Below are 16,116 nucleotides of genomic sequence, written 5' to 3' on the forward strand. Positions count from 1 at the left end.
GTTATTTTGTGTTTCCGTCGATTCTTGTTGTTGAGTGACGAGAGTATAAGGGGCCAGTCTTGTAATTTGTCACTGTTATGGGTGTCTTTATTATATGCAATTAGTCAAGGGTAGTTTAGTCAGATGACTTAAAGCCTTTTTTATTTTCCTCATGTGTAGATGGGATTTTATGTCCCTGGATTTGTACTTAAGCATGTGAGGGGTCAATTTCTGCCCTGATCAATTGTAATCAAATTAACATAGGTTACTATCCTGCTTCTCTCTTCAACATCTATCTTCTTCCAGCAATAATCACTTGATTCTACTAGGTATCAGCACATATACGATCAAATCAGGTGTGATCTTTATTGATTTCTCTTCCTCTTTCTTCTATTCACTCTTCCTTCTCTCTCTTTACTCCATGACGTTGTGGAACTGCGTGAACAGTACTTGTTAGCCCTCTCCTCTCTCTCTCTCTCTCTCTCTCTCTCTCTCTCTCTCTCTCTTTCTAAATCTTTTCAAAACTTGAATTTTTGTTTTGTGCTATTGCCTTAGGATAATGGCTTAGGCGACTGCCTACATATCAGAAAGTGTTATATTGCGCTTGCCGATTCTCTTTATGAATATTAAGTGCTCTTAAGAGGATTTTCTACTCTAAAGCTGTCTCCTTTTAATCTGTAACTGCCTTCGTCAGCCATATTGGTGACTGATGTGCTGTTATATCAAGAAATCCAGTGTTATAATGTGGTATTTGGTTGTTTGAGGATTTTGTGCCTGTCCGCCCTTGTGGTGTATGTCAATGCCTGTAGTTCTTTCTCTGGTTTTTGAGGAATACTGTTTTTGAACATCTAGCAGGTACTATGGTTGATTCAAGTAATATGAAACTTCAAAAAAGTGATGAGAAGGACAAAAACATTATCCAAATTACTTCTGTTAAGTTGAATAACACGAATTATGTAGATTGGGTGCAGGTTGCTCCAGTCTTGGCTCAAAAAAAAAAAAAAAAAAGATTAAGTTTATGACTGATGACCCTCCTGCAACTTTAAACAGAAGATTGGGAAACTGATTGCTTCACTGCAATGGCTTGGTTGTTGAACAGTATGGAAGCATATCTTATTAATCTGGTTGTCTACAATGCAACCGCTAGGGGAATATGGACTACATTGCTGAAAAAGTTCTAAAAAATGGGAACATGTCGATGATATATGATTTGTATATCAAGGTTGTCACTATGCAACAAGGTGAGAAATCTTTAACAGAGTTTATTGGTGATATAGATAGTGTGTGGGACAGTGGCAGGAACTCTTGATGTATCATCCATTGGTAATGGATAAGAAGATCTTAGAGCAGCAATCTTTAGAAGTTAGAGTAGCCAAACCAGCTTATGATGCTGTTATGTCTCAGATTCTGGCCAGCTCCACTTTGCTGTCTTTTGAAGAACCATTGTGGCTGTCACTGGAGAACCACTAAAAGGATATCAATCTTCAGCTTTTCATAGCATTTTTCAGTGCAACGATCGCAATGGTAGAGGCTGAGTGTTGGAGACCTTAGTTCCAGAGGACTTACCCACTGATGTCGAGCTGGTGAACACTGTCCACTCTGGACTTCGAGGGTCTAGAATCCTCCCTTTAGATGTTTTCCTGCCTTCCCCCTGCCAGCTCCCCTTCTTTTATTCCTTATTCCGGTAACTCACTGTCCTTAAGGGACAGCCTTGCTGCTGCCAGGTGGAGGTGCTGTGCTGGATGCTTGGGTGCTCCGTTCCCCCCTTTTGGCCTGATTCGTCTTTCCTTTTCTGCTGTATATACTTAGGATTGGGGGTCTATCACTGAGGAGGTGGCCAGAGAGCAAGTTGTGGAGGAGAGGTTAAGAGTTTTCCTCTTGTACCTATTGTAGTTGCACTGACCATACATCTGAAAAGTGTTGCGATAAAATTGGTAAACCAGGGTGGGTTAATCAAGTCACTCAAGAAGTTAGTGCATCATCTCAGCCTACTCCTCAAGTAGATATTTCCTCCATCTATAAAGATGATATTCACAAATTATTCTAGCAATTTATACCTTCAAATGTTCTAGATGGTCTGTCTCCTTTATCTTTGTTACACCTATCATTGATTCTAATCCCTTTGATTTCATGGACATCCATGCCTTTCAACCTGGTCTAGATAAATTGTCTCCTCGAGCAGTGAAGTATGCATTTCTTGGGTATGCATAGTTTCAAAAAGGATGTGTTATGATCCTCCCCAAAAGAGAGCTGATTTTACATTCATTGAGCCTTGTCATATTTTTTAAAGTCTCTTGCTGATCTCATACCTCCTCCATGTTCCATTCCTTTGCCCATTCTAGTTGAGTCTATGACCTGCCCTACACAAGGTGGTGCTGAAGTTCCTACCGAACCACTAGAGGTGTAGAGAAGAGGAAAATCTAAGTACCACACTAGCACCAGTGATATAGGTTAATACAGATCATGTGTCGTCTCCTGATGTTCCTCACCCTCATCCTGTTAAGTTGTGGAGCCTAATCAATGCACTATACTGAGTCGGTACGCGGATCGAGCTTCGCCGTGGAGGTTGGAAGGGGGGCGGGGAGCCCCCCCTCCCGGTTGTGTGAGGGTGGAGCCCCTTCTAGATCCATGATATATTGATTGTTGTTTTGTTAAGGGTAGTTTGGGGATTTCACTCTTGTAAAGTGGTTGCCCTAGTTTTCTCTTTATATTGGGGGCGCCTCTATTAGGGTTTTATCATCACGGAGAAGACCTTGAATTGCAGCCTGAGAGAGGTTAGAGAAAAACACTTGTAAGGGTGTGCTGTTTCTATTGTAAACTATTTCATCTTTATAGTAGAATACTGCAACGGCGGAAAACTGGACGTAGTCTCACCTTGAGGCGAACCTGTATAAATCTTGTTTGTTCTCGTGCTTGCTTCTTCCTTTCTTCTGCGATTATTATTATTGCTCTTGTTAATTTGAAATTAGAGCGTCTAATTCCTAACACATCCAACTCCTCTAAAAATCCTCCATAGGTTCATTCTTAGATTTAGATCTTCCCATTGCACATAAAAAGTGTGTTCGGTGTTGTACTCATTTCAAAATTAGATTTTTCGATAACTTGTCTTCTAGCTTTCATAATTTTTTCTAGCTTTGTTATCACTCATTTGTTGTTCCTAACACACATGATGAAGCTAGAGGTGACAATAAGCGGGTGTGTGCCATGGAAGACGAGATGGAGGCTAGGGGTGGCATCGAATCGAGTCGAGCCCAAACCTGCCTATGTTCGAGCCGGGCTTGATTTAAATATTTTGAACTCGAGATCGAGCCAAGCCTAGTCTCGAGCCTAAAATTGTAATCGAGCTCGAGCCCAATAATTTTAACCGAGTTCGAGCTCGAGCCGTGTTCAAGCTCCAACCTACATTTAAAATTTTGCATAAAATACATGTCACATAAATCTTATATAAAATTATCTTTACACTCCGCATAAAATTATCCATAAAGCTGCATAATTATGCATAAACTTTATTCAATAATCAAACACAAAAACATCATTGAAATATCAATATCAATTTGCAATTACCCAAATAAAAACTATACTTCCAGTATAAATTTATAAACTCTAGCTCTTTCTCTTCGTATTAAGGAAACAATATATGAAGTCCCCTTCGCATGAGCAAAATCTCCACCTATGACAAAAAAAAAAGAATAAAACTTATTATTGTCTGATAAAAAAATACTCTTCCCCTACTAATTACAATGTAGTGAAAAATATTAAAATTACCCAAGATGAGAAAAAGATGAAAATTAAAGTAACAGGTAGCATTATCTCCACAATCTTCTTCTTAGGCTGTAATCATAAAACAAAATTTTAATAAATAAAACTGAAAAATATACTAAAAAATATCATAATAAATAATTATTCAAAAGTAGTTCACCTTTTGATTTTTCTTGACACCGTGAAGAGCCCGAACCCAATCACTGCTACAAATCAAAGCTTGAACTGTATTTGGTACCAAAGAAGAATGATATGGGTCTATTACTCTACCACCAGCACTAAAGGTAGACTCCGAAGCTATTGTGGATATCGGAGTTATAAGGATGTCTGCTGCCATCTTAGAGAATATATCCTAAATTTCATATTATTCACTTTCAACCATTCTAAAACATCAAAATCATATTGTGAAGTTTTCTCACAAATATACACACCTTCAAGATAATTTTCCAATTCTGACCTTGGTGAATTCACTATTTCCACTTGTTTCACATAAGCCATTAACTTTGACCAACCTGAACTTTATGAAGAATGTGATCTACGACTTGTGGAAACACCCATAGAGCTAATACTTGAAGCAATCCCTTCATTACTAATCTCCACATTATATATGGATACATATTCATCATAAATCTCATATAAGGTATGTCGAACTAAGTTTATATTCATCGTAGCTTCCTTCTCAGAATATATCTCTGGAAAACACATTTCGATCAACCTTAATTTGACCCTTGGACCCAAAACTGAGGAAGCAACAACCATCAAAAAATTGCATTCACCCCAGTACTTCTCAAATTTTTCTTTCATTCTACGAACCATTGTCCTAATGAAAACATTTTCATTTGTAGAATGAAAATTCAGAACTTCTTTTACCCTATATACCTCACTAAGGTACAAATTAGAAGTAGGGTAGTTACTCCTAGAAATTACATTAGTGACTACATTAAAAATTTCTAGAATCCCACACACCATTTCAACCTTTTCCCATTCATCAAGACTTAGCAAACAATCATAAGTTGGTTCTCTATCTTGAAATCTAGGGAATGCATCTTTGAATTTTAATTTAGAAGACAACATGTCATAAGTGGAGTTCCAACGAGTTGGACAATCAATAACCAACCTCTTTTCACTTAGTTGTAGTTGCTATACAATTTCAGAAAAAGTGCGCGAAGTCTAGCCTCAGACAGATGTATGAATTTGACACTCTCATGCACATTCTCATTGATATCCTTAATCTGAACATGACCATCTTGGACTAATAAATTCAGAATATAAGCACAACAACACACATGAAATAACTTCCCACCACAAACCAATTTCTTTTTTATTGAAAAATCTTCTTTCAAAACACTCGGACAAACATCATTATATGCAACATTATCAATTGAGATACTAAATACTTTATTTTTATTTCCCAATCTTTCAAACACTTGTAAATAGCATCTGCCATGTCAACACCTCGACGAAGAGGAGGAACATGCACAAAACTCAAGACTCGTGTTTGTAGCTTCCAATTATTGTCAATAAAATGCCCATTAATAACTATGTATTCAATCTTTTGATTTTGGAACTTCCAAAGATTCGTGGTAAGACTAATCTTGTCAATCTCTTTTAATAAAATTTTGAATTTCTTTTTCTCTGCCTCATACACCTTTATACACTCCTTAATGGTCTTACGGGATATTTTTTCATAATTCACATTTGCCATCTTCATTAAAAACATTAAATCCCTCTTCTACCATCATGAATGGATGCTCGTGCATAAGAATCCAATGAGCAATAAGTACTCTCATTTTAGCTTGATCATATTTGCCTCCAAAATCCATAAAAGGAAGTCCAGATAGACTCTGATCAACATTAGACCCCACTGGTTGAAAGTTTATGTTTTTTTTTTCTCATTGCCACTTTTCTACTAGGACAACGTTTCAAATGTCGACTCATATGTGTGGTCACTCCACTACTAATAACACTCAAATTGGTTTTACAATGAACACGTTGAGCCTTTTTTGTACCATCTATAAGTGAGACTTCTTTGAATTCCAACCACACGTGAGATTTTTTTGTCTTTTTGAACTATGGATAGAGTCACCTGCTTCCTCATTTAGGGTACCTTCATCTAGGCTCATTTTTGTTACATTAGTAGTTCTAGAGGGATATGACTCTGGTGGAGTTGAGTCACTATCTATGGCCACAGTAGAACTAGTGTTAATTACTGATGTCAATTGAGCAGGAGGTGTTGACATTCTTACTTCTACAAAAAAAAAAAAAAAAAAAAAAAATACAAAATAAAAACATAAAGAAAAAAAAAAGCAATCCAAACAACAAAGATAAATCCAAACAACATTAGTAGTTCCTTGCAAACTGGGTTTAAGCCCCAATTGAATCGGATAGATACAAAAAAACTGATCAGTACAAGCACACCCTAGAATTAAAATTACTAACAACCATACTCTCAAGAGCAAGTACACCCAAGAAATGCACTTTGGGAATAACTAGTTTATAGCCTTGTCGTCTTCAAGTGAATTTCTTTACCAGTATAAGTAAAACTACTAAAAACTAAAACAGGAAACTATTCCCATCTCAGTATCAAACAATAGAAACAACAACAGCCACGAGATTACACTAACAGTAGATTCATGCATGTGTGCATGTGATGTTGTGATTATACAAGTACAGAAAACCCAACTGAAACGACAAAAAGGAAGTGTTCGGTGGTCCTGTTGGAGGTACAGTTTGTTCGGAAGTCGCATCCGTGGAGAGATGACTTTGAGTTCATGTAATTGTGTAAGAACTAGGTTTTGAAATACCTAAAATTGAACAACCAGCAAAACAAATTAAATTGGTCGGAATCCTCGGATCCACAAGTTAGGTCAAACTGATAAATTTTTAAGGGACCTACCAAGAATTAAAGACAAATATTTCAGTCTAACATTCATACCAAATAGTTAAAACGCTCAACAAAATTATGGAAAAATAGAAAAATCAATAGAACAGGAAGAGCTGAAAAACAGAAAAAATCAACAGTATGGTGAGAGCCATTACCTCCGAGAAATGAGTAGGAAGAAGCTCCTGAAACAGCATGATGCGTTCATCCATAGCAGTTTTAATGCGAGATCGAAGATAAATAATGGAATACAGTAGATAAAAATGAAAAAAAAATCATTGATATGTCGGCGACGAAAAAAAAAAACCAGAAGATAAAGAATAAAAGAACTTAACTCTGTTCTCTCAAAAAAAAAAAAAAAGAACTTACCTCTGGTCCATCACTTCCATTGACGAGGAAGAAGTTCGAAGGAAGAAATCGAAGAGGAAGTAGATCGGAGAGGAAGAAATCGAAGAGGAAGAACAAAGAATAAGAAGACGAAATTGAATAAAAAACCAAAACTTACCTAAAGGACCAAATTGCAATCGATTTCCTTTTGATCTTCTCCCCCCCCCCCCCCCCCCCCCCCCCCCCCCCAAATCCCCATTTTCGCTCAATCGTGAACTGCGGCCACCTGCCAAATCCCGACTTTTCCTATTCTTTGGTTTTCGAAGAATGAAGGATGAAGACTCAGGCCCTCGTTAAGTTAACGAGCTGGCTCGCAAGTTTTCAAATCGAACCATGGTTCGGTCAAGCTCGGCTCGTTAACTTAAACGAGCCTGATCTAGATCTCGAACTCAAGATAAACTAAGCCGGAACCGAGCCGCTCGTGAACCGGCTCGGTTCGATGCCACCCCTGATGGAGGCACTTCAAGCTTGAGGTACATGGGAATTATGTCAGGCTCCACTTGGTTTACATCATGTTGGGTGCAGATCATTATTTACCATAAAGTATAATGTTGATGGCAACATTGAGAGATATAAAGCCAAGTTGGTGACCAAATGTTATATCCAAACCTATGGAGTTGACTACTTTAGCACATTCTCACATGTGGTTAGGATGAGCTCTATTCGGATTTTGATATCTATTACAACTAATCAAAGCTAGACTTTGTATCAATTAGACACAATTTTTTTTTTATTGTGATCTTTAGAAGAAGTATATGTGGAGTAACCTCCGGGGTTTGTTAGTCAGGAAGAGGACTAGAAAGTATGTTGATTGAAGATTACTATTTATGGTGTCAAACATAGTCCACGAGCTTGGTTTCAAAAGTTAGTGACAAAGTGATTGGATTTGGTTTTATGAGGAGTTATTCTGATTATTTTGTCTTTGTGTGCAGGAAGCAGTCTGGGATTATGGATCTTGATTGTTTATGTGGGTGATATCGTTTTTCCAGGGAGTGACACAACTGGAATGGAAGAAACCAAAGTCTATTTAAAACAGCATTTTCAGACTAAATATTCGTGCAAGTTGAAATATTTTATTAGGGTTTAAAGTAGCTCACAATAAAGAAGCTATTGTATTTGTGAAGTTGGGTCCAAGGCCCATCTCAAAAGGACTAGCCAACTTAGAAAACCTCTTTTCCAACTAATAAATTCAAGATCTTTGTACTCACTAATCCATGTGGGACTATTCCTTAACACTCCCCCTCACGTGTAGGCCCTCTTTTGTCTCTCTACAAGTGGATAATTTAGGTGTAGACCCTCTTTTGTGGCTTTACAAGTGGATAATTTTAGGTGTAGGCGTCTCTGTGGCTCTACAATTGGATAGTTTATGTGTAGGTCCACATATGAGTACTTGCTCTGATTCCATGTAAAGTTGGGTCTAAGGCCCATCCCAAAATGACTAGCCAACTTAGGAAACCTCTTTCCCAACTAATAAATTCAAGATCTTTGTACTTACTAACCCATGTGGGACTATTCCTTAACAGTATTACAGAAAGAAAATACATTACTAATTTGTTGACATAGACAAGGTTGTTCGGAGCAAGACCGGCTGAAATCCCAATGGATATTAGTCTAGACCTAACATGATGAAGCCCAAAGCTGAAAGATAAAACAAAGTATAGCCTATTGGTTGGCGAGTTGCAATATGCTATTATAAATTGTCTAGATATAGGTTATGTAGTGGGAATTACCAACCAATTTATGGAGGAACGCAAGGAAGTCCATCCTGGAAAAGGCTTGAGTCTTCGTCCTCATAGGCAATTGGACATGGATAGCTATTTTGATGGCCATTATGCTGATTCTGAAATGGATAGTGTTAATTTTCAGGACTCCGTAGATTACATCTTGGGTGAAGAAGAGAAGGAAGAAGAGAGAAGAATGCACATGTTGGGTAGAAAAGAGAAGAAAGAATAGGTCCATAACCCTCTTCCTTTAGCTATATTTATAGATGCTAAAAGTACCGATATTACAATTATACCCTTCACCCCAATAAGAGTGAAGAAGAGACAAAAACATAAACAAATTACATCAATGACACTCCAACATATTCATATCTTCCAACACTCCCCCTCAAGTTGGGAGGTAATAACAGTGATCCCAGCTTGAAACAGATAACATAGATGTAGTAATAATCTCCTTCATCACGGTGTCCCAAGGATAAGTAAGAAACCGGGCACAAACTTTCAAATGGTAGAAATGAGATAAAACATAAATCGAAACCAACCTCAAAGAATTTTGAACAAATATAGTGATAATAATCACTAAAGTGGGCAATGCCTGTCATTCACGAAACAACGATAAAAACCCAAGGGTACCAAATAAAAAGTCCCAATGGACTTAAAAACACCCATAGATATAAAAAGGACCAACCCAAGCAACACACCGAAGGGTTGGCCATAGGGGGTAAATGAGAGTCAAATAAAGGACAGTAGGAGAAAGGTTGCCAAATAATAAAAAGGGTAATGGGTAATGAAAAGGAAGATAAGATGAAGAAGCCGGGTTATCATGTGCTTTATTTTCCTAAGTAATTCTAATTCTTCATCATATGAACCAATGTTGACAATAGTCAGCAAATAATGAACCCAAGGCAAACAACCGAGGAGTTCTTCTTCAATAATAATGTCTCAATCAAAGAGACACAATAGTAGTTGCGGGAATGAGCCAATGCCCAAATAACATGTACTAAATATGTAGTTAATTAGCAGCGGATAACCGGTAAATAATGAAGGTCCCTAAGAGTAATAAGGACACATGAAATAATCCGCAGAGAGTCCATCCTTGAATAAGGAAGTTGTGCACCAAGTAATAAGCTTAGAATAATCCATGGTAATAATCTAGGGTAATAATCAAGCCGAAGTCAAGCCGATGGCAGATAGCAGCTTTGACAGTGAGTGAGTGAGTGAGTCAAGCCGAGTTAATTACCATAGGATCCTAAGTTAAGCTGAGTCACAAAAAAAATGAGTCACGTCGAGTCCAGAGACCGAATCAAGGGACCAAGTCAAGATTTTGAGTGAAGTTGACTTAGGAGACCAATCTGGCTCTACCAGAAATTGAAGCTCGGAATAATGGGCTCAAACTTGGAAGTCCAAGTTAATCGGTAGATTGTGATTTTTCCCATAAGATGGTCCCCCCTTCACCTCTCTCTCTCAGCTTCCCTCCTGTCTCGGCAGTGGAGAAAGAGAAAAGGAGAGAATATACGACGAGGAGGCTCCGAAGAGCCGTGGAGGGAGTACAAGGTAGCCTGAAAACAAGCGCAACGATTATTTGAACCGGCTTGAGCTGGGTTATCGTTGACTCACTGGAAGGAAGACAGAGACAGCTACGAGCAGCAGCAAGGATTATGGGATTGCAGCAAATCTTCCCACATGGTATGCCATCGTATTCTGGGACACTTCCAGCAGCAAATATTCACTCCAGCGAAGGAGACGAGCCAAAAACTTCTGAAAACAGCAACGCAGAAGAAAGAAGGGAGCCAGATTTTCGGATTAAGCTTGTGAGATCAATTACGAGTTGGCTCGGGATAATAAGATAATCAACGGGAAAAAACATCGCCAACGAGACAAGTGCTGTAATCGGGACACCAGGAGGCAATTATACCATAGGTGGCAATAATAACAGAGGGTACCAGTCTGAGATTGCTGAAGAACGCATGCACAGTGTTGGAAGATAGGTTCAAGCCCACACGTCCAAGTGTGTGAAAGATGGCTCAAACCCATAGACCAAGGAGAAAGCCCACAGGCCACAAAGTGGTGGCATGATGGTAAATAAAGAGTCGTCTCATAAAGATGGCACTGATGTAATTAATTTATGATTTTATGTCTCATATTCACCCTAAACAATTGGACACGGATGGCTATTCTAATGCCAGTTATGCTGATTCTAAAATGGATAGAAGGTCTACAAAGGCATATTGTACATTTGTAGGAAGAAACTTGGTGACATGAAAAAACAATTGTGGTGGTTCGCTCAAATGCTGAAGTAGAGTATAAGGAAATAGACTTGCTGCCTGGGAATTAATATGGATTAGAGATCTTATGGCTGAATTCGGATTTGTCACTTCTAAGCCCATGGAAATATTTGTTGACAATAAAATAACTATTTTTATTGCTAGCAATCTGTTTTTTTGTGAAAGTATTAAGCATATAGAGGTGGACTGTCACTTTATCAAAGATGTGGTGCTATTTGGCCGAATTTTTACACCTTATGTTAGATATTCAAGAGCAACTGGGAGATATTTTCACCAAGCTCGTATCTTGAACAGAATTTACCATCTTACGTAGTGAGCGAGACTTCCTAGACATATATGTCCTAGCTTGAGGAGTGTTGAGTGACGTGAATATAAGGGGCAACTTGTAATATCTGTCACTATTATGGTCATCTTTATTATATGCAATTAGTCAAGGGTAGTTTGCCAGAGCACTCGAAGCCTTTTTATTTTCCTCATATGTAGATAGGATTTTATGTGTTTTAGTCCTTGACTAGTACATATAAGAATGAGAGAGGTCGATTTCTGCCCTAATTAATCATAGTCAAATTGATTCAGGTTACTGTCCTGCTTGTCTCTTCAACATCTATGATCTTCTAGCATTATTAATCGCTTGATTCTACACTCGTGAACCCCTTGATTTCCATTATTGGCATGGTACAAGTATGGTGGACTTCAATCTGTGATTTAGTATGTCTTTTTCTCCCCTGTCAATACACTTGCAGATTCCTGCCTGAAAAAACACGCAATTTATGGGAGCAAAATCTTTTTAAGTTTTTGTTTTGTAGACATAGTTGTAAATTAGGATGTTATGCATATATGTTATGGGTCACTTACACTGATAAAAGTATTCTTCTTTCTATTAGATCGTAAAAGAGCTCCTCAGAAGTCAAACAAGCACAGAGCCATGGATGACATCAAAGAAAGCATAATGGAACTAAAATACTTCAAGCAGACCATCTTCAAAGCTACAAAATGAGGACAATGACTTCTGATTGCAGTTTCTGTTCTTGGGTACCCTCGACTACCCATATTGGTGCCCGGAAAATGGTAACCATCAATACTTCCCTCGTTCGCTATATCCCTCTTCATATAATATTAAAAGGATCGTATACATGACACATTTGTCTATTCCAGTATGAGATATGCAGTTATGGTAAGAGTTCTGATCATTCAAACCCCCCATGGACATTCGAATATGGTCACCATGTGGGAAGCTTATGCATTAAATTATATTCTTTTTTCTGATTCGTTTGGCTGCCGATTACATGTTTCTGTTTCCAATCATGGAGAAAACATTGGAGAAGTCCAAAATTTTAGCCCCATAATTGGAGGGAGACGTGGGGAGAATATTTATATGGAGATGTGTTTGTGTCCTTTCTGACCCCAGACGCCCTTCAAAACAGAATGTGCTTCCCTTTAGCCACTAGATGACATTTGAGGAGATTAGTATCGGCGGTGACCATGTGGTGAGCTGCTGACCTTCAGAAGAGAGAGGAACAGAGAGAAAAGGAATGAATTCAACAGTGTAAATTGTCACAGACAAGAGTGAAGAAGATAAAGAGGTCCATTCACCATCCCACTCTCTACTGCTTCCTTTCCAAAACCCATCTCTGCATAAACATGTCTATCGTGGATTTCTTACTTTTTTAAGCTCTTAAAGTTCGATTCCATACTTGTTTGTCGCACTTTCAACGTTATCTGTCTACCTTTCTCAAATATAAGTACGAAAAGGGTGGAGAAACACAAACTGCAACTGCAAAGCTTATCGAACACACAGTAGTGGGGAGCATTCTTCCCTGTCTCCAATCAATTTTTTTATGTTTTATACCGTTCAGAGAAAAACATTAAAGGCGATCGGACTTCCATAAACCCAAATACTTGATGTTCCTCTTGTCTTCTCTTTACAGTACATGATAATGCTTCGAATCATACTATAAAAGCTTGACGGTGATGGTCTGACAGGGCCCGGTTAGCCAACCGAGATTATGGGTATCGAGACCCATCTGCCAATGATTGGTTCCTAAGGCGAAGTTTTGAGAAATATTAGTGCTCACTTTAGAGAGACATAAAGCTCAAAAAGTGTTTGGTTTCATTTAAATATTATCGATTCTGTGATTTTTTCTTTTGAGTGTTGCTTGTTGTCCATGATTTGGGAGCTTAATCACTAATTAGAGGAGAGCAGTTGTACCAGGGGAGAGTAATTAGAAGCATTTTGGCGTTGCCATTGAGGAGGAAGAAGACTGGAAGAGCATTTGAGCTGCAAAAGGGAACCATGATCGATGAAGGTGCGATTACCGAACACAGGTTAAAAAGTAGCGTTTCTTCGTGCTGGTTTGGATTTAGGGAAGAAAACAAATAAGAATAAAAATATTTTCATCGAAATTGGGTTTTTACCAAGATTCTCAGGCAGATTATCATCCTCAAAGACCGGGAAGATATCTTAGAAAAACCATAGGAAGACTTACTATTCAAACTTAGGTTTTCACACTTCATTATAACAAAGATTTTTTTTAGGTTTGAGAGAGGAATTATTCAAAAAAAAAAAAAAATCTCCTCTGAAAAGAAGAACATTTATTCTCTCATGGATGATCAACTCTACTAAAGAGTTATTATCGCTATAGTCTTTGTCGTAAACTTTATAAATATTTCATTCTTCATCAATGAAAAACACGGTAAAATATATATATATTTTTTATTTCTTTTACATGGTATCAAAGCTCTCGATCAGATTGTCAAAGGTTTAGGGTCCAGAAGACTGATTTAACACTTCACTGAAACTTATCGATCTTACGTACACAGATCTTATTTAAGGATCAATTATCGATCACAACCTCAGCTTAGAAGGTTTTTTTTTTTTTTTCCATCTTTTCAACAGATCTCAACCTACCATGGAGCACGTGAAGAGTATCTAATCCTGTATATCGAATAAGCCACATGAGCGTGCGATCCTCAAAATCCTGCTTCTATTTTTCTTGCAGTTAAATTATTGCGATTTGCGATGCTTAAAGAAATGATTTTCTCTTTCTTTGAGGTCATATTTTGCATTACAGAGATGAAGCTTTCTTTGAAGCATCCAGAGTAGATCCATTTTCGCATCAATTTCTATGAGAATACGGCTCTCTCTCTCTCTAAAATCTTTGATCCCAAAAGAAGATCTCTCGCAGATCGGTTTCTTTTGTTTTTGTCCCTCTTAATAATAGATCATATCTGCCCCCCCCCGTCCTCTATCATTGATCATGAACATGGGCCCTCATATGTGATTCTGATTTTTCTTCGATTTCGATTCAGGTACTAAATTTATGCAAACGGCCATTGATAAGGTCGATTGAGATCTCAAAACTCAAAGTGAGTAGTTCTCATTCTCGCTCCTTTTTTAACTATCAATTCCAGTTCTTTATTGCATTTTTCATACTTAATGGAAAGTTAATAGATCAACTAAACGAATATAAGATTATGGTAATCTAATCTACCATGTACAGTTACATGTTCTTGAATTTTGCATCCAAGTTATGATTCAAGTGATAATCATCTCCTTACTGTCCTCATATCAACTAATTAATCCATTTCTCTGAATTGAAAGCAAGTAAAATGGAAAATAACCACATGAGATTGGATTAAACTTCACTTGACAGAGGTTAATAAATACAAAACACCCACCACCAGACAGGTAGGTTACATAGATGACACTTCTGAGGCACCTAATATGTGTCAGTGATACAAGTACATGCAGGTTTTTTTTTTTTTTTACTTTTTTAATTTACACACTGATTGTGCGACAAGGTTGGGTAATGGCTTGGTTCCTGGACAGCCCCAGAAGTTTTCTCTCCTTGTAAGCAGGATCCTCAAACAGTAGCACTTTGTCCATGTCTTTGACTCCCTCCATATGTAGATAATCACTGTCTTCTCTCTCTTTGCCTCTGTACAGGAGTCTCTGCTCTCTTGGTTCCAGACCGGTGACCAGGGATAAAATCATCTTCAATTCGCCTGCAAGATTGAACAATTTGTTATTTGACAAAGATTACCCAGACACAGGAGATCTGTAGAGTGGCTTTTATCTTCATTGGGAATAGACTGGAGTACCATTTTCAGACACTGCTGCTTGAGCTAAAGGGTGTCCATGGGTAGAGATGTTTGTTAATTTTTTATCCCAAAAACTGAGAGAAATTAAGGGCGAAAAGAAGAAGAGGAAGCTTCAAACATTGCTGCATGTCAGCAATAGTTTTTTTTTTTCTGTTTTTTTATCAGAAGAGCTCAGAGAAAGGAAGAGAAGAAGAAGGGGATTAAACTCCTGACACTGCTGCCCGTCACCACTCTATGGTTCTGAAACAGCCATCGGTAAAGTATGAAAAGGGAATCTTGAAATCAAAGACGAGAGTCTTACCAAATGTAGAAGTTGCTTCAATGGAGATATCATGCCAGCGTGAACCAGTGAAGACCCTGACTGTAATCATCTCCCCCTCACTACTCCCATTCTCCCTCTTCTGAACAAGCATCCCCCCTGGCCGGAGCTCCCACTTGATATCACCAGCAGCTGCAGCACCAGCACCAGCAGCAGCAAGCTTAGAGCTGGAAGCAGAGCTGCTCTTGCCAAACCTCTTAGACCTCAACTTGATCATCTTTGTCCTCTCAACTCCCCCAACTTGACTTTCTGTGCAAGAGGGGTGTAGCAGGTGGAGTAGATATAGAAGCTGGTGAAGAGGTTAGAGAGAGGGTAAAGACATGCATCCGGACAAAATGGAAGTATTAAAAGACAAGCCGCCTGAGGTGAAAGAGAAGATGATTTATTTTTCTTTTTTATTAATATTATTTTTTAGCTAACATAAGGGTCCCCCACAAAGGGACAAAAGTGCTTTCCAGTCTCTGCAACATAAGAAAATGGAAAATGGGAGAAGAGCTTATCAGAGGCGGAGAGGGACGCACATGGGGCTGGCAACACGCTTGCTTGATGTGCAGGACAACTTAAAAAGGATTGTCATCTGTGGTCGGTCCAGGATTTGATTAATCACTTGTGCTGTTTCTTTCTTTGATTTCTTTTTTTAAATTTTTTTAATGGGGGTTTATGTTCTTATGCTTTTAACGATCA

At 38.2% G+C, this 16,116-nt stretch overlaps 2 protein-coding genes and 1 long non-coding RNA gene across 3 annotated transcripts in view; 2 read left to right on the forward strand and 1 right to left on the reverse strand.

The window, feature by feature from the left end:
• Positions 1 to 12,280, forward strand: part of LOC137944124 (oligoribonuclease-like) — a 33,878-nt gene extending 21,598 nt beyond the window's left edge. Inside the window, exon 10 of the mRNA XM_068789659.1 lies at positions 11,897 to 12,280. Within this exon, the coding sequence (XP_068645760.1) occupies positions 11,897 to 12,009 (113 nt within the window). The 3' untranslated portion in view covers positions 12,010 to 12,280. The remainder of the gene's footprint in view (positions 1 to 11,896) is intronic.
• A 1,620-nt stretch (positions 12,281 to 13,900) lies between these two features.
• LOC137944295 (uncharacterized) lies at positions 13,901 to 16,054 on the forward strand. Its single transcript, XR_011110804.1, has 2 exons — positions 13,901 to 14,378; positions 14,959 to 16,054. It is a non-coding gene; the product is annotated as an uncharacterized lncRNA (long non-coding RNA).
• LOC137944294 (BAG family molecular chaperone regulator 2-like) lies at positions 14,639 to 15,649 on the reverse strand. The gene is made up of 2 exons (XM_068789938.1): positions 15,415 to 15,649; positions 14,639 to 15,017 (listed from the first exon to the last, which is right to left on the reverse strand). The coding sequence occupies exons 1-2, from the start codon at positions 15,647 to 15,649 to the stop codon at positions 14,791 to 14,793; spliced, it is 462 nt and encodes a 153-aa protein (XP_068646039.1). The 3' UTR covers positions 14,639 to 14,790.
• Positions 16,055 to 16,116: the final 62 nt, after the last annotated feature.

Source organism: Aristolochia californica, unplaced genomic scaffold (genome assembly GCF_029961685.1).
Source record: "Aristolochia californica isolate CCGP_79_NKW_82.1479 unplaced genomic scaffold, dmAriCali1.0.hap1 SCAF_11, whole genome shotgun sequence".
In the NCBI taxonomy this organism is placed as follows: Eukaryota; Viridiplantae; Streptophyta; class Magnoliopsida; order Piperales; family Aristolochiaceae; genus Aristolochia; species Aristolochia californica.

What these genes read in the sequence shown, in the direction of transcription:
- LOC137944294 (XM_068789938.1), bottom strand. Translation starts at nt 15,649, where the DNA reads ATGATCAAGTTGAGGTCTAAGAGGTTTGGCAAGAGCAGCTCTGCTTCC. An exon ending in TGAAGCAACTTCTACATTTG is followed by an intron (nt 15,018 to 15,414) that starts GTAAGACTCTCG and finishes TCAATCTTGCAG; the next exon opens with GCGAATTGAAGATGATTTTA.